The sequence below is a fragment of the Cebidichthys violaceus genome, unplaced genomic scaffold (assembly GCF_023349555.1).
Source record: "Cebidichthys violaceus isolate CVI_PGR_0920_01 unplaced genomic scaffold, fCebVio1.0.p SCAF_20, whole genome shotgun sequence".
In the NCBI taxonomy this organism is placed as follows: domain Eukaryota; kingdom Metazoa; phylum Chordata; class Actinopteri; order Perciformes; family Stichaeidae; genus Cebidichthys; species Cebidichthys violaceus.
In genome coordinates this window covers 7176740-7198598 of record NW_027176373.1, presented here as the reverse complement: position 1 = coordinate 7198598, position 21859 = coordinate 7176740, and the positions used below count along the sequence as shown (strand labels likewise).

Here is a 21859-nt window from a genome sequence, read left to right as displayed (position 1 = left end):
TCCGGTTCACGTTCCCTCTTGGCTCCCAAAGATAAAGATTACACCAAGATAGCTCACGTCGGTTCCCCTGAGATAAACTTTTCACACGCGTATGGGAAACGTATATAATGACTAAATTATTATTATTATTTTGCGATAATTATTTTCATTTTATTTGGCACAGCATAGTAAGAACATCTTAAAAACATCTGCATCTATATATAAATAAATAAATAAATAAATACATACATACATACGAAAGCGGAAGTACACAAAAGTACTCATCTCGCGTTGTTTGGTTACCTCAGTGATCTCCGCTTCAACACCACCAACCACCCGCGTAAGTTCAAAACAGCTTGTTTGGGAGAAACCTGGTAGAACTTTGTAGAAATGGCGGCGAGAGAAAATTCGTTAAAATACCGACAGAAAATGGTTAACACCACGTTTGAGTCGAGTATAGACTCCACCGCCGTCGAAGAGAAGTTGTTTGGCCAAGCGGAGGAGGACGAGGACGGGGATGACGGACCCGTGGTCTTCATCTGCGGGAAGTGCAAGCTGCCCGTCGGGGATTCAATGTCGTGGGATGGAAGCGAAGATGGACAGAACCAAATAAGACTGAAGCGTGAGTAACTTTAGCTTGAAAGTTTGCTGGCTAACGATAGCTGATATGGTTGAAAAGTCAGACAGGATGGTGCATTAAAATGCAGTCGTAGAGGCTGGGAATTTACACTTCTTTTCGTTACCTTATGAATACAACCCTTTGTGATGTTTTGGTCTCAGGGGTCACTGACAACGTCGTGGTTGGAGAAGAGACTCGGCTGCATGAAGCGACTAAACGATCTCTCTGGTAAGAGTGTCCTGTCCGGTAACGTTATTGAATTAAGTATTTAGATCACTCCTCTCAGGTAAAAGTACCACTGCAACAATGTACAAATACTCTATTCCATTTAAACGGTATGTATTCCAAATTTGACCTAAAAATTCAGAAGTAACATCACAGAAATGTACTTTAAGTGTTTAAATTAAAAGTGGTCATTATGCAGCAGAATTGCTCCTGTCAGAGTTTATACTATGGTGTATTATATTATTGGCTTCATCTGGTCAACAACATTTTACAGTATAGAATAGAAAGGTCTCATTTAAGATATATATTTTGTGTGTGAAATGTGAATCTGGCAAGTAACTAGTGACTTAAGCTGTCACATAAGTGTAGTGGAATACAAAGTACCAGTACTTCTCAATAGTTTACATTTTGCTACCTTTCCCCAACCACTAGTCTAAATGTGTTGTTGTTTTTAAAAATACATTGACAAACAACCTACTGGTGTTTTGTGTGTGTGTGTGTGTGTGTGTGTGTGTGTGTGTGTGTGTGTGTGTGTGTGTGTGTATATATATATATATATATATATATATATATATATATATATATATATATATATATATATATATATATATATATATATGAGTACTTGTTGGATTAAATCTGTTTTTTTTCCCTCCGCAGTCTGATCGTGGATCTGTTCTGTCGAGGCTGCCGCTCTGTGCTTGGAATGGTTTATGCATCAACACCGAAGAACCTCGACCACAAGAGATTTACCTTCTGTTTCAATGTAGCAGACATCGACAGGTATGTTCAGGGCTTAGAGTATTAGTAGGAATGTTCAGAGATGCATACATCAGGTTACATTTGTATAATGTGATTTTGAAAATCAAAAACATTCATTTTTAAAAACCAGCAGTTCAATAATACCTTTTTAAAGAAAATACGGCTTCCATAAAACCTCAATGTGATCAACTGTACACCGATGGTGTTTATGGTTGTGATACATTGTATGGACTTTCATTACTTGTACAGGTTTTATTGGTGCGTATGCCACTAATACTACACTGACTCTTTTTCAGCTACGTGCTTGGCTCTGCAAGCCAGATGTTGGCAGCAGAGGGCCCTAAAGAGCAGCCGGTCACGCTGGAGTACAGAGGCGTTGTTGAACAACAGCTGACGGAGGTAAATTACTGCTGCTGCTTCTCTTTGTCTGTTTCCTCTCTGTTTTTTTATCACTATGAGATCAAATGTTTCCTCCACTGAACAGAATGTCTGCTCTAAAGCTCATTGCAATGTGTTACCATGACTGTTTCTCCCAAAACAGGTCAAGTTCAGTCCTCTAAAATTGTATTGTTGTGTAAAAATGTTTTTTTTTTTTTTTAAGTCCAGATCTGACCTGCACATATCCAGTTATGAGTCACTGCTCTCTGCAGACGGTGCTCTCATATTTATTTGGAGCCTCTCTCTCTCTCTCTCTCTCTCTCTCTCTCTCTCTCTCTCTCTCTCTCTCTCTCTCTCTCTCTCTCTCTCTCTCTCTCTCTCTCTCTCTCTTCCATTGCTTATGAATGCACAGGTTGCACTAATGATGACATCAGCTCATTTCTGGTAAGCCCACACTCCTGTGATGGGCAGACGTCTGTACCAGACATTACCTCACCTCACCACGTCTTCCCTTGCACTGTGATTTATTCTTCATTCCATTTTTAGATTAAATTAAAAATAAAGAAGTATATATTCGGGAAGTTTTAAGTCAAAACATCCAAATCCATTTCTGTTTATAATCTCCTGTATGTTTCATCTTTTTGATTCCCTTTCTGTTTGTCACATTTGTATCATTATGACAATTTATAGGGTACTTTTTTTTTCACTGGAGTAGTGTAGCACTTCCCAAAGTTACTCCTAATCATCCTTTGTTTAAGTAAATATCCACACACCACACAGAGGCCAGTAGGTGGCGATAGTGTGCAGCAGTACCTGCTCTCACTCCCTCACTCTGGGACCAAGGACAATAGATGTGATGGGAAGCATGTTGAGGAATCTTTGTGAGAGGAAAAACATGTTTTGATCATGAAGGCTCTTTGTCACTACAGCTGGATGTATGCGTGCTATTTGTCTGAATTTCCTACACGTGATCGATTGTGTTATGAGATTTAATCTACGTAACAATACTGATTATAGACAAGAACAAGAGAAATAGACATTGCACATGAGCATTAGATGTTCTTTGTAGTCCTCATGGAGATGTAAAGTCTGTGTATTAGCACAGTACCATGCCATTGCACTGTGACTGATAGTTCCCATGTATAATTATCTTTTCTATCTTTTGTTAACCTCCAAAACAAATACATTTCAACTCTTCAGTTCATCCCGCACAAAGAATCCCACGTCACTGATGTAATAATGCTGCTGCAGGTTACCACTTAAATCCACGTATCACAGACTGTGAGTAAGTCGAAGATGAATTGAGCGTTGGTTACTCGCTGATAGTATTATATTTATTCTTGATCATTAGCCATCGTAACAAGATTATAAAGGCCTTTGTCTCCAGCTCAAGAATTCAAATCATGGCTTTCTTAAAATCATGTCAGTCAGCATTAATCATAACAGCTTTCTCACTGACAAGTTCTACTTTTAATTTCTTTCCATCAACATTGTGTTTTGACTTTTGGGCCCAAAGGTTGTTTAGCCAGCACTCAAAATTGTAAGTAACATTTCCGCTACGAGTGGTAAGTAACAGCTCGTCCATCCACCAATCATTGTAGCTACCGACTGAAGGTGCTCATCCCGCCCTGTCTTTCTGTCTTTCTGTCTTTCTGTCTGTCTGTCTGTCTGTCTGTCTGTCTGTCTGCCTCGCAAACACTTGTTTGGGTGTTTCATCTTGTACACTCACTGACCTGTCTCCCCCCTTCTCCCCCCTTCATACCCATCCATCCTTGACCACTTCCCCTTTGGGTTTTGTCATTCTTCCTCACTGTCCCCCTTCTCCATTTATCTTGACTCCACCCCTCTCTTTTCTTCCTCACTGCTTCCTGCTGCTGCCTTCATTTCCCACCTGTCCATTTCCTCCTTTATATCCACCTGTTCCATCTTCACTCGCAAACTCATTGTTTGCCATCCTGCCCTTGCTGTTCATCTACACATCCCAAACCTTCCCCATCTCTCCTGCCTGAACCCCCCCTCCTTCCCAGATGAAGATGCTGGTCATGTCCATGGCTCAGAGGCTGGAGGAGATCGACGCCGGTCTTCAGGACGGATGCGATGTGGCGTGATGACAGTGATGGACGTCGGCTCGTCTGGGCGGGTGCTCTGTCCAGGTGTTGAACGTGACTTCTCGCCCCTCACCTTTTACATTAATGTGTCCTCTTCTAAGTTTCATCTCAACCACATTCCCTCAGTAATATGTTTTGTCCTAGCCTCACCTTGTGCACACACACACACACACACACACACACACACACACACACACACACACACACACACACACACACACACACACACACACACACACACACACACACACACAGAGAGCTTCCACTCGGCTTGGTCCTGATTACCGATGGTGAAACAAAGACTGCCCGCAAATGTAATCAATCATGTTGTCAGTTGGGCTCCCGGGGCTCGTGGCACCATCTTCTCCGTGTGCCTCCTCGGCGCAGAGCGAATGTACGCTGTGAGCAGAATGTTTATTTGTGCAGGATTTCATCAGGCAGGCTGCACACTCAGCACAATGCTGTATTGATCTGGCCACTCCAGGCCACACACACACTCTGTCTTTGTTCTCTTCCTCCAGCATTGGAGCCTTGAAGGATTCACTGTATGTATGTATGTATGCTTTTCATCACCTTGTTGTGACCAGAGGTCAACATTTGATCATTAGTAATGAAGAACATGCTCTTCTATTACTGGCTGCATATTATTGGCTATTTTTTCACATGGGACTTCTTCTTTTTTTAAGTCTTTTTTTTTTCAATTATTGCCAGAATACTTTTTTTCCAAAATGGACATGTATTTGCATTCCTGAATTTCTTGTTCCATTGACTCATTATTGATTTGTTTTATTTTGGTGTTTGTTTATCGTTGTGAAGTTTTCACAAGAATATTTGTTGTAATAAAGTATTCATGTTTTCAAAAATGCTGACATTATTTACAGAAAAAATGCTTTCCAATATTGTCAGTTTTCAATAAAAGATTAAAACCCAATAAGATAACTATAAACTGCCAGGATAATCCTTTTAAATGCTTCTTTTTCTTTGACTTGGTGCTGTGAGATTGTGGGGATCAGTGGCTTATCTCGCTCTGTCTCCTAATTAGAAGTATTTCTTGGATTTAGGAGTTAAACATCAAGTTGTTCTGTCTCTGGTCTTTGGGGAGGGTTGGCGATTATGTTTACCAACTGACCTATAATGTGCCCAGCAACACTTTCTACCGAGGCGGGAAAAAGCAGCTCCACGCTGTCCTGCTTGCCCTCCCTCAACCCACGAGGTTTCATCAGCCTCGCGGAACAACAACCGTTGGAGACGGCCAACCAGCATGCTGTATCCAAGGGCAGGTTGCGATGGCAACTGAGAGCACGTGCTATGCTGAGTTGCCTGTTGCCATCTCGTCATCGTGTTCACCAGCCAGAGGAGCAGCCAGCCAGCTCGCTGTCCGCCATGCCTGTCAACAGACGTTATCCCACCACGCATGCGCAGACACATACATGGGAGGACCTTATACACAGAACCCCCCTCACGCCCTAATCTCGGTGATGTTTTTCTCCCTGCTAACCCCACCCATGCCCATCTCCCCCCTCCCTCAACTGCTGGGAAAATAAGTCAAAACAACAACAAACATGCTCGGCGTGGTGTTTGTTGTTTCTGGTGGTGTTGTCTTTATCCAGTCCTCCAGGATGAGGTGCCTCCATGCGTCCTGCACAGAGAGCGGATGACGCAATCTGAGCAGCCGGTTCACAGTCCAGATGTGTGCTACAGAGTCATTTAGTAGAGAATCGCCGTGTTTGTTTGTTTGTTGCTCCATTGAGAGAAATAAAGCTTCGAGGTTTGTAGCTGTTGTTTTGAAGTCAGCATTACCGTGAAGGGCCTCTGAACTCATTTAGCAGTATTATATATAGACACGGTGTTGCTGGATGCATTGCACTGCTGAGTGCAATTATTGCACTGGTTTCACCCCGTTCACCTCTTAAGTCCCAACCAATCATTACCACCCCAACGAAGACCCAACGTGGAAACACACACAAACACACACATGCATCAGACACCTACACACATTCTACATGCACTCGGGGACAAAGGATGAATAATGCAGAGGTAGCGTCTGAGTGAAAGTCGCCTCCCCTCTTTCCCTCCTTTTCACCTTCCCCAAGCAATAAGGAAGCAATGTTGCCATGGAGGCAATGAAGCCTCGACACACTATCGGCCAATTACAGCCGTGCCTGTGTGAAACACGAGACCAATGGCTGCTTGAACTGATGCTGCTGTTGCCACAGACACTGAGATCCTATTGGCTGAGCTCTGCTCTTTGATTGGATTTCTGATCTTGTTTTTGAGAGAGAGAGAAAATATCTCAAGGAGTGCCACCTGTGTGCCAACATACAATATATGTTTGTTTTTAGTCCATGAAATGAAAAAAGGATTACTTTGTGAGAGGGGAAAATGTTTCTGTTTTAGGGGTTTAAGAGACTTAAATTCAGTTTTGTTGTTCTGGCACTAGCTACATCCTAAGGTGTGTGTGTCTTGTCAATTAGAAGATGAAAAAACAACCATAATTTCAATAATGATTACAATGAAAAATCATTGCTTGATTCTTTCATTTAATTGCAATGTTCTGCCCTCCCATCATATTATTTGGGTTTCCCCTGACAAAAGAACCACACCCCAAGTTGCTCATTGCTGGTTTATGACCAGTTCCAGTATTAACTCTTAACACCCCAAACCTCAGGTCCTTTGGGTTCCACAACAGCCTCACTATAGCTGTGTTATATCTGTGCTGTGCAGGTGGAATTTCAATACCGGTCAATTCAAATATTATTCTTGCTTATACAATTGTATTTACATGGCACATTTATGTAAATACTATCCAAATATATTTCATTTAATAGATTATATTAAATACACGTGTTTAATCCTTCTTAATTAAATTTGTGATTTAATGTTTTCCTTTGAAATAATCTGTGTCTGGAGAACCCAACTGAACTTTTGACTCGGTTGATCACCTCTACTTTTCTTCACATGCTTAACATATGCTCCACCAAAATCTTCTCTCTAGATCTAAAGTCATTAAGACGGTCTGGTCTCATCTTTGTCTTTGTGTCGCACAGACTACAGACGGCAGGTCCATTAGTGAACCCCTTTCAATTGGGAGGTTACATTTCCAAATTTAATCTCGGGGAATCAGTGGGTTGCAGGATGATCTTGGTGTCAAGAGCATTTGGGGGAAACTTAGCCAGTTTTGTTTTACTACCAGCACCTTCCAGGGTGAAAGCGTAAAATCTCTGATAAGCCAACAGCCTTCTCGTTTCATTAATCACCTTCATCTGTGTCTGTGATCGAAACGGAAGAGACGGCTAGTCAGACACTGGTCTGACGGAGTAACCCAAATCCCCTCTGAGTGCTCAAAGCCTCTTGCTTCATTAGAAACATCTGCTTGTTTATTTCCCCCGTACGTCTTTGTGTACGCCTGCCAGGAAGTCTCTCACTGTCTCCTCGTCCTGAGAACTGCTGAGGTGTGCAGTCCTGGTCTGAGGATGAACCAGGATGCTCAGGTCATCTGTGTGTGTGTGTGGGCTGGGGATACACAGCAGCACTGTGTAGCAGGTTCATCCTCTGTTTCCCTCAGACACAAAGGCTCTGTGTGTGTGTGTGTGTGTGTGTGTGTGTGTGTGTGTGTGTGTGTGTGTGTGTGTGTGTATATATATGTGACGAGGAGTGGGCTGAAAACAGGATTAGTGTCATCAGGATCTAAGCCTGAACAGATTGGCAGAAATAAAGTCTTGCGCTACAGTAAGTGGTTCAGTTTGGCCTCATTAAAAGTGATTTGATTATTAAAATGTGACTTTTGCAGGGGTCAATGAACCGTGGCTGGTGATGATTTATGAGTGCTGCCGCTCAGGTGATCAATTCTTGAATAAAATCAAAAGATTGACACTTTAATGTTCTCTCAAAATTTGGCATGAAAGCCTTCATTGCCCCAGGGTGTGGCATATGTCTGCTCTTGTTGTTTCAGTCTCAACCCAAAGTTTGTCAAGATGTACAGCTTGACGATGAGGACAAAAGAAAATCATACCATAAGGCCTTAAATACTGATATATAAAAAATATGTTAAATCATATATCATGCGTTTTCATCCGGTGGATCCCCAAATATTTCTGAACTAATTCCTGGAGAAATCTGACATACAAACTGCTTTCTATTCACAATATTAAAATTCCCCGAATATGTTTATGATGAAACATGTGAACTTGTTGTCCACCCCTGCTGTGACGACGGTGGGGGGTGTTTGTTTATCACAGACTCGTCATTGTAATTTGACCTGTTTACCAACAGATTAACGTAGAAATAATCTGTGTGTCAAGGAAAAATGTTTTCTTTATCTCATCAGTAAGGCTTCCTGAGATTAAACGTTGATAAACAATTTGCCTTAGCAATCAGAATACTACCAAAGTCAATGCTGCAACTAACCTTTTCTTATTCTTCTCTTTTTCATCATTTATTTTCATTATTTGTCTGTTACATTTTCCATCACTATTTTACGAAGATACTTAAATTATTGTTTTTTTTTTTTTTTTTGTCCAAATCCCAAGTACATAAGATTCATATTGATATCAACAGAGATAAAAGCAGCACATCTTTTTGAGAAATTGTTGTTTAGCGTTTTTGCTTAATAAATTACTCAAACTATTGATTCAGAAAATTGTTAATAATACATTATCCGCTCCATGGCAGTAAAATAGTTACTAAGTACACCGATATGTTTCTTAAAACTACATTCTGTCAGCAGTTAATATTGCGTGTGCGTGTGCGTGTGCGCGTACACACACAGGTTCCACCAGAGCAGCACTGAACACTACAGGTATGACCTGTACACGTGGTGCACGCTCTCCTTTCGCTCGGCGCTGTGGTTAAGCCATGTATTCATGTCTGCGGACCGCCCGGGGATTTTGACTAACTGTCTGCCTGTTTTTGATAAACAAAAGGCTCCGGCTCTAATGCATTTTTTTAGCCACTCTTGCCCCCTTGGCTTTTATCAGCTTAGCCACGGCCGGTTTAATCGGGCAGCCCCTTTTATGTCGTCCCGTGCTTTGTGGGTGTTTGTCTCAGAGTTTTGATGACCCCCCCCCCCCCCCCCCCCTCCCACACCTTCTTTGTCTCGTCAAGCCAGTGTCACCCAAAGGGGTTTATGATGGGGGGGGGGGCACAGCTGAGTAGATTAATGTCTGCAGTGTATGAGTGAGCTAAGAGGGAGGGGTCGTAATATGCGTGTCTGTATCAGTCCTTTAGGATCCTTCAGCTGTTCCAAGGGTGTGTTTTTCCTTCTTTTTTTTAACCCACCACAGGTGTTCCGTGGGAAATGTATATGGTATGTGAGACAAGTGGCACATTGAGGTTGTAAAGCAACATAAATCCCTCCGTAGCCAAGTGCTCACCGAGCAAAGAGCTTTAGGAATACACTCTGTGCCTCGGGCTCCGTTTTAAATGGTACATAAATTAACAAGACTTTCTGGATTATTGTAAAATTACTTACTTGATTATAGTAATTTCAGTGGATTTAAAAAAAAAAATTCAGCTAATAAAAAGTTGTATATTGGCATGTGTGCACAGAGCATATGAGAATGAAGCCAGACAGTAAGCAGGTGCATTTGAAAGACCAGACAGACACATAATGGATTCAGTATAAATATTTAAAATACTTTATACAGCATAGAAATCTCTTGACACTTAAACAAAACCATCCATTACAAAATCTTACAAAAGACACCCCCCTCGCATCTCGAGTCTGTATCAATCTCAGTATCAACCAGAAAAGAAGGTACAAAGACATAATTTCAAATGTTGACAGAACAGTTCTACTCGTGAAGTATTGCATGCAACTTTTTCATTTGGACAGGAAGATATTATACAGTATCTTAACAGTGAGAAGCCTCACGTTCCCCGTGGAAAACGGCCAAGACGTAAAAAGTGTCCGTTCGACCAACATTTTACGATCGCTTCGTACGGAACGGCATAAGTGACAGAAAACACTGAGTCAGTTATTTACAAGCACAATTTTCACATCACTCTCAGAGAGCTCATGGCGAATACTCGTCATTGCAGTTAACACTTAAGACTATTGCACAGACTACAGCATTAAGACAAAAGGAAGTGACTTATTTTCATAGATGTTACGTGATCCTCCCACCTTGCCTTTCGTGAGGTTCATAAGTTTCATAAGGCTTTTGATGCTCTATTTTTTTTTTCTTCCAAAACTGACTATGAACAGGAAGTCAAAACTAAGACTTTTGACAGTTTCCCTGTGGGTCGTGATGTAACACTTGTATATAAAAAGTTATGGCTGTGAATTATTATCCGTGGTGGTTTATGAAAACGCTATAAAAAGTGAATAGGACTCTTCTTGTGATACCTACTTTTATTGCGTGTTTTGAATCTAATGGCACTCAACGCTCAGACACTGCACCGCTGTTTCAAAAATCCACACAAGCATGTCACAGTGGACTGCTGTTACACAGTTACGTATGAATAATGCAGTGAGGTAAAAGATGCTAAACACCGTTTTTACTACAGGTTTTGTTTTTTTTAAGAATAGTGCAGTGAGCTTCTTCATCCAGTCAGCATTGATACAGTGCCAGCTGGCTGGAAGTCAGTGGGTATCTTATAGAAAGTGTTTTCACAGAGACAAAACATTTATACATGTAATCAGGGTCAGGGTAAGAGTTGGGATCTGTTAGCTGGTGTGAATCAGTCTGCGACTCAATTAGTTACAGCAATATTACATAAGATAATACCTCTTAACTCAGTCTATAATACAATGTTTTGTGTGTGTGTGTGTGTGTGTGTATGTGTGTGTGTTACATGATGTCCCATGTCCAGTCTGTATCTAGGCCACAGCGAGGTTTAGTCATTGCTCAGGGATCTGTTTCAAATCTCATCTTCTCAGCGTCACCACCTCTTATTACATAATGAGAGCGGTGACTGGAGACACAATATTGTATACTCTTACTCAAACCTCCTTTTGTTTTCTTCTTCTTCTTTTTTTTTTTTAAATTATCAAGTCTGTCTTGAAAAGTGGCTCAGTTGCAATAAAGGGACAGTTCAAAAGGCCGCTCTGGAAGACCTCTTCAACTTAAACAAAATGTTGAGTGGGGCCTTGAGTTCAGTCTATCTTTATTTTATTTTTTTATTCGTCGAGTGTCCCTCAGCAGAGGGTCTTGAGTGCACCTGAAGCACAGAGGAGAGTTTGCATGGGGTAGGGCGGCGGGGACACCACTTCCTCAAGGACCTGTTCCGGCCGGAAGGAGAATGGCTGCAGCTGCACCTTCTTCTTAAAAATCTGTCCGATTCCCATAGACGGGAACTTGCTGCGGTGTGTCGGGCTGTCGGGTTCGCTGCTGCCGCTGCTGGAAGGAGGACTGAATGCCGAGGTGGGGTTGAGGGCACTGAAGGCGGACTTCGGGGGGCTGAAGGCCGAGCTGCCCGGGGGGCTTCCTATCGTGCTGGGAGGGCTGCCGCTGGTGTCGGAAGAACCGCCCCAATCGGACGAAATGCTCTTCTTGGGCTGTGGGTTGACGATGAGCACAGGGGGGCTGGGGATTGTGGCCTTTTTCAAATAGGAAGAGTCGGGTTGGAAAGCGGAGACGTGGCGCGGTGGGGACAGGGTCCCGTTGGTCAGCTTGTACCAGGGCGAGGCCGGGGTGTCTTCAATTTGCTCGGCTTTGGAGAGGGAGCCGAAGGAATGCATGCCGATCGGTGACGGTGCTGGTGGAGCAGGTATGTTGTGTTCCGGGCTCGTGTTAATTTGAGGGAGGGTGGCCAAGCGCCTCCGCTGCTGAGGGGTGTTGGAAAAGAGAGGCTGGATCTCTAGGTACTCCATGGAAGAAGAGGCGACGGTGCCGGGTGGTGCCAGAGGGGAATTACGATGGCCACCAGTAATGGCACGCAAAAGACCTGAAGAGATGAGAAGCATTGTTACATTTATGGAAGACCGTCAAACAAACATTTGAAATATTTGTTCTGCTCAACTCTCTGCAGGCACAACGGGAGTGAAGGGTTAAGAACTGCAGCTTCTCTGAACATTTTTGGCTCAGTGCCCTGCGTATATAGATTCTATATGTCAAGTCAGTGAGGACATGACAATCACCTGAGAGCATGTAACAAGCAGGTGTAAAGAAGAACGGGAACATTCTGTATTATTCAAACCTTGAGGAGACCAGCCTGTCCTGACATGATTCTTGATCGGAAACCGCCTAAGGAGTTTTTTTCTTTACCACTTATAGGCAAATGAGAAGAGGCCCCAGTTCCCTGCTGTCACTTGTAAGCTCCTTCTCAAGGAGTGTGATCTGACAGACTCCACCTATCAATCCCCAGTTTAAAGATTTCTTTTATTTAATAACGCTGCTGTGTTGCTAAAATTAAATCCAGTTTAATATAAAATGATTTATGCTCTTTTTCAGTCATTTCATCTGACTGACAACAGGTAGATAGGTAAGATAAAAGTGTTTGTGTGTTCTCCCTACAATTAACTGGCAACTTATCCTGGATGTTTCCTCTCAGATGGATAGATGGATGGATGGGTGGTTGGACGGATGGACAGACAAACAATGGATGGATGGATGGAAGGAGGAGTGGATGGATGGATGACTGGGTAACTATATATGTGTGAAGAACATGCTTGCTCGGTCAACCTACCCTGTATAGACAAAGGTAAATAAAGTACAGAGAATAAATAAAGTGGTACTTTTTAAAAACCAAATATACTACGTGATTATCTTTTTTTTTTTTTTTTACAACCTGCACCATATGATCCCTCACCTGTTCTGTGTTTCTTCTCCTTGCTGGGCCCCTTGGCCACAGCCAGGTAGACAGGTGTCTGCTTGGGGGGGATGGTGAGCTTGTCGACATGCTTCCTCCACTGGGTCTGGAAGTATTCGTTTTTCTGCTTCTCTCCTTTCTTCTTTTCTTGGAACTGCATCTCCTAAACAGACAGGCGAGACAGCACATTACAACAGCCCTCAGCGATAGACAAACCTGTTGTGCAACCAGATTTGACACAGATTGCTCTCTCGTGACAAAAACTGATTTCACGTGTCACTGAGAAAGACATTTATGTAAGAGTTCAGATTGTCTCCTGCCCTTACCCTGTACTCTTTAGAGAGTCTCTTCATTTTCTTGTTGAGGAGGAAGTAGACGGCCAGAGTGTGGCAGGCGCGGTTGGTGAGGACGGCGCTCAGCACCTCGCTGTGCTTGTAGGTCATCTTCTCTGTCATATGCAGCAACACCGTGTGGTTTATCTCCTCAATGTGAATCCTGGACACCGAAAGGGAGCGCAGAAAAAGAAAGTTAATGCTTTATGGTGCTTTTGCAAAAAGGATTTCTATCATTGAAAAAAAAAAAGATTCAGAAAACAAATAGACAAAAAGTAAATAACGACAAAAAAATACAAACTTCAAAATGTGTGTGAGTCTACCTGTTGAGGTATGGTGCCCCTGTGTTCTTGTTGGCCAGCTGTAGCCAGGAATCAGCCATCACCTGATGGATATTGGGACGCTTGTTGGGATCGGGCTCAAGAAGCTTCTTCAGAAGACAGATAGCAGCTGAGAAAGAGAGAGAGAGAGAATATAAATAAACATAAGCGACCAGCTACGCTCACCTCGGTGCATAAAGACAATAGTTAACTGAAACATTTTCATTTCATATTTTTATTCAGAAATGTGATGCTGAACTATGAAGCATTAATATTGCCTCATTTCACACCGCTCAACCGTTTTCAATGACTAGTTGGAGGACAGGTACAAGTTTCATAATCCTTTTGTCCTGTCATACCCACTGACAACACACTTCTCATCGGCTTTCATTCCGTCACAACATAAGACGGATGAGATGACACATCTATGTCATTAGCTTACTGAATAGTTACGTACATAACTAAGCCATTCTTCACTGGTATTTGGGAGGGACAAAGCAACTGCGGTTCAAGTGTCGCTACTTACAGTGAAGTGTATGTTCCTTAGAATTCTACTAGTAATAAGTTGTTGTTTTTTTTTTTTCAAAGCCTAAAAAAAGGCTCTGCCTTCTCAGGATTTCTGATAGATACTCTAAGGAAAATATTATCAATATATCTTTTTCATGCAGTGTCAGCGACTTGACAGGAAAGCTTGATAAAACCTGTTACATTGCACAATTTGCATTTTAGTTGGTGCACTTGTTTTCTTGGACTCCGCCAACATGTCTTTCGTAATGCATTTTGACGTCTTACATGTTGAGGGTTTTCTTTCCAAAAATTGATTATTTCCACTTAGATTATATATATATACACACATCTATATATATATATATATATATATACATATATATATATATGTATGTATATATATACACACACTGATAGTCATTCCATTAATACAGAGCAGCTTATTATCTATTCTTGCATCTCTTTGCAGAAACTGGAACATCAACATTTTTTCCCTTACGTGCAGTCATAACCTGAAATTACACGCCATATACAGTTTGACTCCACACTCATGTCAGTTTTATGTCAGTGATGACAGCGCTATGTGAGTAGTCTATCTATCTAGATGAGTTGATAGATTTATCTTTTCTCCACCGCAGAGGAACGCCCGTTCATCTATAATTTATCACACAGGTGTTAAGTGCGCTTGGTGTTTACCTGTGGAGAGCGAGGGAGGTAGAGGGTTCATCTCCTTGTCCACCATCTTCTGGTGCAGAGCTCGGAGACTGAAGGGCTCCACAGTGAACGGCAGAGTCCCAGTCAACATCGCGTACATGTTCACACCACTGGAAGATCAAAATGCACACTTCAGCTCGGAGCGAAATAATCAAATGTATTTGACTAAGTCGATATTTGGCAACAACTGATAACATTTTGAAAGTGTGCACTCACATGGACCAGACATCCACCTTCGGCCCGTACTTCTTCCTGGAGAGCAGCTCTGGGGCAGCGTAGGCAGGGCTTCCACACTGGGTGCTGAATGGGTCAGAGTATCCCAAGATGCCTGCGCAGTTACTGAGGCCAAAATCTGAAGGGACAGAGAGCGAGTGAGTGGATTTTCTGGGTTTATTACCGTTCTTTCGGCTCACTCATTAAACGAGTTGCCCCATCACAGCGTTACACACACAAACAGAGTAGCACATTAGCACTATGGTGAGAGCTCGTAAAGGGTTTAACAGGATATTTAATTGCTCTTCGCTCTTCACCACATGTGGGACACTGTGACACTGCATGTCTCACTCCAACTGAGAAAATCTTTTTATTGCTGTAAAGTAACTGGTAACAAAGGCCTTCTTTTGTTATTTGTTTCTTGAATATTATTCTTGTTCTTTGAAGTGGGAAATTTTGTATATAAATGAATTAATGGCATTTCAACACGCTTATTCACAGGAAATTGAAAAGAAGCGGCATTGCACTGAACAAGAAAAATAAACAGAGTTAGGTACTGTAAATGTAAGAGCTCTTGAGTTACCTATAAGCTTTATGTTGTTCTGCTCATCCAACAGGAGGTTTTCTATCTTCAGATCCCTGTAAGACAAAGAGTGGCAGTGTTTACATTAGATTCCTTATCATCATCACACAATGCACAAGCAGGAGAGGTCAAACCCCCCCAAGCCCCTCCCAATGTGGGTCACGCTGGCTGATTTTCAGGGTCTATGTGTGCCTCCAGATCCCTCCTCAGTCTTAGAAATCCTGTTATACAGTTATCTACACAGGCCATGTCGCCATGATAGAAATTTAGTTCCCAGGCTCTAAGCGGCAAAGAATTGAATATTCCCGGGAAGGGCTTTGTGAAATTTGATTTGGAAGCAGTTTAGTTTGTTTTCTCCCCTAAATGAAATCAAAAATTTTATTATAAGATTTAACAACATTTGTAGGAGCAAAGTCTGTACACAGCGCATGGAAATCCAGTTGTATACATCTTTTTAGTTGTTTTTATCTTTTAAGAAATTCTTCGCAGCTCTCTTGGAAACCTCTTAAAGTATGGGAAATACAGTTATTTGTAGATGTACACAATTCAGACTGACCCCACACTTGTAGAAAGAGGATCATGTCAGACTCTAAAGTCAGCTTTAAGTTATAAACGGAACAAAGCTCTCTGAGCTATCAACGGCAAACTGTCAATATTTTCTGAGGCATTTATACAAATTATACTCTAACATTAAAGAGCAGTGTATGTGTGTGTGTGTTTGTGCTTCTGTGTGGGTTTTTAATTATTTTTATTTGTTACCTGTGCACCACTCCTGCCCTGTGCAGGTGCTCAACGGCCAGCACCAACTGCCGGATGTATTTCTGAGTCTCCCGCTCATCCAGGCGCTTCTTGTCGTAGATGCAGTTCATGAGGTTCCCGCCGGGACACAGCTCCATCACCAGGTAGTAGCTGTTCTCCGTCTCCAGGATGTCCAGCAGCTGCGTGATGTTGGGATGGCGGATCATCTGCTGGATGTGGCCCTCCCTCCGCAGGTTCTTGGTCACATATGAGTCCTTCTTGGCCTTCCGCTTGTCGATTACCTTCACCGCCACCTGGAGAAATTGAGAGACTCATTTTAGACAAAGCACTGACTTAGCAGCTAAAGTTTGGCTCTCGCTCCGTATGATATAGTGAATTATACCCAAGAGACTCTTCGAGAGAGGTTTTCAGAGAGTTGCAGGGTAACAGGTGACAAGCTGCTCAGTCTCCATTGCAGGGTATACATCTCGACACTGACCTCTCCCTCACAGCTGCTCCCAATGTGGGGCAACCCAGGCGCTATAGGGCCCTGAGGCTGCAGAGGGGAAGTATGTGTGTGTGTGTGTGTGTGTGTGTGTGTGTGTGTGTGTGTGTGTGTGTGTTGGAGGGGTTACTGAACCATCATAAATTAGGGGAAAAGCAAATGTTCTGTTGAGAAGGCGCCACGGCCAAATGGACAGTTGATATTCCCCCATTCGCAACAGAGTTTAGTCGCAGCTAAACACACATGAGACGCAACAAATGTAGAGAGGAGGCTGAGGAAGATTAAAGTAGGGCTCATTTTCTGATGTAGATTTAACAGACTTGAGGAGAACAGATTCACAAATGTTCTATAAAATAACCCACCAGCATCTCCTTTCTGTGTTTCTCTGCCCTTATTGTGTCATTGGGGAATAAACTTGCAGTCTCCTCATAAAAGCCACAGAACATGTCCTTTATGACAAACACCTCCCTCTTGAGCTAATTACATTCAATAACGTACCCATCTACTTTATTTCATCCTTTGCCCTGTTTCTCCTTGTATCCCGTCTAGACGGGGTTCAAGAGCATGGCTATCATACGCAGCAAATCATCTCAAGGAGAGCCCACAGACATGGAAAGGCATGACCGGCGAAACTAATCACCATATCCATTAATGAAATGGTGAGGGCCAAAGTGGTTGTGTGTGTGTCTTCTCTTTCTTCTGTCCTTCAGCTTGTCTTTATTTTATACTTTTGTCCTTTCATCTCTGATAATTGATTCACCTTTTTTACAGCTGCTAATTAAACCTGCCTGCATGTGTCTGTGTGTGTGTTGAGCTGTCACAATACAGTTATAGATGGCCCGTGTTTACGCCAGGCAGTGTGGAAAGGAGAAGGGGTGTAGGGTATGTATGGGGGGTGGGGCACTGTATTTACAGTAGGCTAGTCTATATGTAGAGAGGGGGAGGGGTGTGCCCAGCCAGGGGGCTTCTTGAGGATTCAGTTGTTTATCAGGCGCCCCTCAGACAAAAAAAGGGGGGAAGTGGGGGAGTATGGAGGGGAAAGTGGGTTACAGACATCAAAAACACATGCATGTGACCTCCCAGGCCCCCTGACCATGACAGCACCATCTCTCACCTCTCCTCACTTTCATACCCCCTGCCAGTAAACACACAGTCTCTCATCCTTCCAAACTCACTTTCTAGTGATGCTAAAAAAATAAAGAGAGAGAGAGAGAGAGAGAGAGAGAGAGAGAGAGAGAGAGAGAGAGAGAGAGAGAGAGAGAGAGAGAGAGCATGTGCTCTGCTTGGTTGTGTGATTGCCAGCGTTTGCATCATCCTCAACAAAGAGCATGAGTGAAGGGAAGAGGAGAGGAGCGCTTTCTTTTCTCCTCACAGAAACAGAATCCGAGGGGGGGGACCACAGGATAAGCTAATATTTAATATGCTTTAATATGCTAAATATGAATCTCAGTGGCACATATTCTGTCATACACATTTACAAACAAATGTTGGTTTGCGTGTAGGGACACTTAAGGAAAAGGGGGGTTACTTGTTTTTCAATATGCAAATGTCCTGGCTGCCCCTCAAAACAGCCTGGAGAGACAAAGGCAGCAGTGGCCAATGGTGGCCCATATCAAAGCCCTGTGCTGGCGGAATCATAATGAGGCCGAGGCCCATTTATCAACGACATGATTTGATATGCAAGTAGCAGCTCTGCTTTCTCATAGGCCGAACAATTTCCCCCACTGTGCCTATCAACAGGCTTGCGCGCCCACAGCAGTGAGATCACCAGCAGCAGCAGCAGCAGACAAAGAAGAGGTTCAGAAAAACACAGTTATTCCACACATGTGGGGGGAAAGACGGGACACTATATCTCTCTCTTTCTCTCTCTCTCTCACACACAAAAAGTAAATATTGTCACTGGCTAGAAAACAAGCCATGCTGTGCATATGGCTGAGTTCAACAGCTGGTGGTGCCGCATGAGCTCATTAACAAAGCCTCCTATTGCAAACTGGGCTGATCACTTTCTCTGAGAAAGCTAAGAACTGATTACTGAACCGGGAAGATGCAATGCAAAATCACAACGTGTGGCTAAACTGTCAATTCTAACAGGTGAAGAGTTTTGCTTGATTGACATGCATGAGCTTAAGTGACAACAGACGTGTTCACTGAAATGAAACGTGAAACCATTTAACACAATCTGAAATGTTATAGGCTATAGCAGTCAGAACAAACTCACATAGTTTTCTAAAATAAAAACAATGTGGGTTTTCTTTTCAAAAGTTTGTTTTTTTTGGAGTGCAAGAAATCACAAGGACCAAATTAACTTTAATTTGGATGGTATGTGATAGGATCACACGTTGCATTTAAATAAAGCCAAGGAAAACACAAATATAATATAATAATAATAATAATAATAATAATAATACAAAATATATTACACACAATTCAACCAAACCATGTTACATTCACACTTAGTGAAGTCTTACCTTTTCCCCAGTCAACGCATGGAGACCTTCTCTAACTTTGGCGAACGATCCTTCTCCCAGCTTCCTCCCGATCAGGTAGTTCCCGACCCGTTTGGTGTGGTAAAAGTTCTTCAGGATGTCCGCCGCAGGACTGCTTAGAGAGGCCGGGAGGATGCTGTCATTCCCGGCACTATTTGGGGTTTTACCCTCATAGAACCCGTGGCTGTTGTCTACTACCATGTCGCTGTCTGCAACTGGCATCACAGCTCCCTTGTCCAGTGCCCCGTTTTAACAGGGGAGGAAAAATTACGCAGCTCGTCCCTCTCCCACCTTGAAGGCGGGTATTAAATGCTTAACGTGCCTGCGTCTTGTCCTTAATATCAAATTAAGGCAACCAGAGTTTGCGACACCTGTTCGCCCAAAGCATCCAGTGAGCGCACTCAGCAGATTCTGACACAAGTCTCGATTAGTGTATCAGCTTAGAATTAAACGACACAGGAACAAAAATGTCAGATTCAATCATGGAAAGTTGTAAACTGATGCAGCCTGTCTTCATATTTGTGAGGGTTTAAAAAAGAAAGAAGCTCAGTCAAGAGTAGGCTCTCACTCTGCGTCCCTGCTCCACACATGAACGTCTCCTGAATAGTCTGCGCGCAGGCAGCGTGTTTTTCAGTTTGAACTGACTTTACCGGTCATATGGGTGGGCGTTTCTTAGTGTGAGGGTGAAATAAAAAAACACAACACACAGCCCCTCGTACGGTAGTGGTAGCCGAGGGTATATTTCAATCCAATCAACAGAGGCGGGCGGAGCACATGTGAGAACAAGGGGGACAACTCGACCCGGTACCGCTGCCCCGCATGGTGCGCTCATGCTGTAGACGGCTGTGAACAAAGAGTACATTTACAGGCGGAACAGAGATGCAATAACACTGCCGCTACAAGCATTTAGATAGTACTTCTTTCCACATGGTTTTCTTTTTTGGCCGTCTTCGTTGTAATTGTATTATCAGAATTGTGTGTAAAGCATTCAAATGTGTACACCATGTGCTTTGCACCACGCAGACTTACATTAATTACACGGGCATAAAAATGCGCACATAGCGCAATAAATGATCATGAAATGTGAAATGGTAAATTTCATATAAGGTGCTCCATCACTATTTATTGCCAATTATGTATCTTGTGTTCTTGGTTATTGCTGAACTTGGAGTGCTGCCAACAGTAGTTGTACGGTACAGACCCGCGGCAAACAAAGAAGCCTTTAGCTCCTCGCTCATTGAGGTGTTCACTAGCCTAAGTAACATGGTGTTCATCACTCAGATGAGGACATCTGCAGGGAGGGGCAACAGTTTGAGACATATTTTTCTTCCCGTACTTGTCTTCAGCTCAGGTTAATCCGATAACAGAAACTCTTGACAGTATGATGAAATCCAATAGCCCTGCAATAATAATAATAATAATAATAATAATAATAATAATAATAATAATAATAATAACTACTGTTCTACTAATGTGAAGCACATGCTTGTTTATTTGAGGTGTCAGAGAGGTGTTGATGAAACTCTGCGGTGTTTTATAAGGCTGCAGTTTGTGGTGTTACTGCATCAGATTTAATTGTATACACAGGTTTGCTCTGTTTTGCTCACTCCTTGTATGGATTCCTAGAAGGAGTGAGAATAATACACCTGCACAGTTTGACTTGCCTACTGGACCATGCTTTCTAGACAGCAAACCAGACATTCAGGCATGGATCCAAAAGTACAAGTATACCACCATCTATTGGAGTAATTCTGTACTACAAGAACAGACAGTCACTCCTATTACTGGTGACATGAGTAAGCCTTGCCTTCCTGCTGAGCTTTTATTGGTCTTCATTGCCATTCATTCTTAATTAATTATGATTTAAAGCATGACGTCTATTAATCCTTGTAAGTTAACAGTATCCTGTAGAACAAATATACAATCCATAAAGGTGATCTGTTCAGGCGGGGAACATAGGGGTGCAAGGGTTCCTTGTGACGGAATTAGTTAATGATTTGGAGATTATTTTCTATTACAAGTGGCCTCCAAATGGAAAAGTTGCACATGTAATGTTTTGAATTTGAGAAGCATCACAACACAATAAAAGAGATTATTTCACCAATACTCCTTCAACGTTGTAACTTTTGATACTTCAGAGGTAGATGTTGTAATTTGCTCAGTCTTCATCCCAAAACCACTGGGCATTGATGAGGCTAATATAAATGACTACTGCTTCTTTTGAATTTATATTGTACTGCTACTTATTGTTGTTGTGATTGTGTACCACAGTAATACAACTATAATTTAAATCTTCAACTTGGTTTCATGGTTTAGTCTGAGGTAGTACTTCGGCATAGTAGGCCTAATATTGATTGGTATGCCTATACTATGGGAGTAGGTTAAAGATAATAACTCTGCTGGGTTTGCACAGTGCGTTACCGGACGATGGTTACACAAAGTCATTGGGGGCCCAAAGCTCATTTTGGGGGTCCTGATGGGCTAAATCGACCATATCTAAAAGTGGACAACAGTGGACAAGTGTCCCATGTTTTCAATCATTAAAGCACTCCGCCACCTAGTGGCCAACACCTAGAACAACATAATTGAATCCCATCATGCTTTGCCGTGCCCGCCGACCCAAGAGCTACCGATGCTAA

The 21859-nt window shown here is 42.5% G+C and overlaps 2 protein-coding genes across 2 annotated transcripts; one reads left to right on the top strand and one right to left on the bottom strand.

The window, feature by feature from the left end:
- The first annotated feature begins 290 nt into the window (after nt 1-290).
- mis18a (MIS18 kinetochore protein A) lies at nt 291-4924 on the top strand. Its single transcript, XM_068716507.1, has 5 exons — nt 291-601; nt 760-826; nt 1484-1606; nt 1882-1984; nt 3991-4924. Exons 1-5 carry the CDS (start codon nt 370-372, stop codon nt 4069-4071), a joined length of 606 nt encoding a protein of 201 aa, XP_068572608.1. The 5' UTR covers nt 291-369; the 3' UTR covers nt 4072-4924.
- A 4782-nt stretch (nt 4925-9706) lies between these two features.
- hunk (hormonally up-regulated Neu-associated kinase) lies at nt 9707-19808 on the bottom strand. The gene is made up of 9 exons (XM_068715946.1): nt 19203-19808; nt 16251-16543; nt 15492-15547; nt 14912-15047; nt 14678-14805; nt 13478-13604; nt 13149-13317; nt 12823-12985; nt 9707-11958 (listed from the first exon to the last, which is right to left on the bottom strand). The coding sequence occupies exons 1-9, from the start codon at nt 19440-19442 to the stop codon at nt 11210-11212; spliced, it is 2061 nt and encodes a 686-aa protein (XP_068572047.1). The 5' UTR covers nt 19443-19808; the 3' UTR covers nt 9707-11209.
- Nucleotides 19809-21859: the final 2051 nt, after the last annotated feature.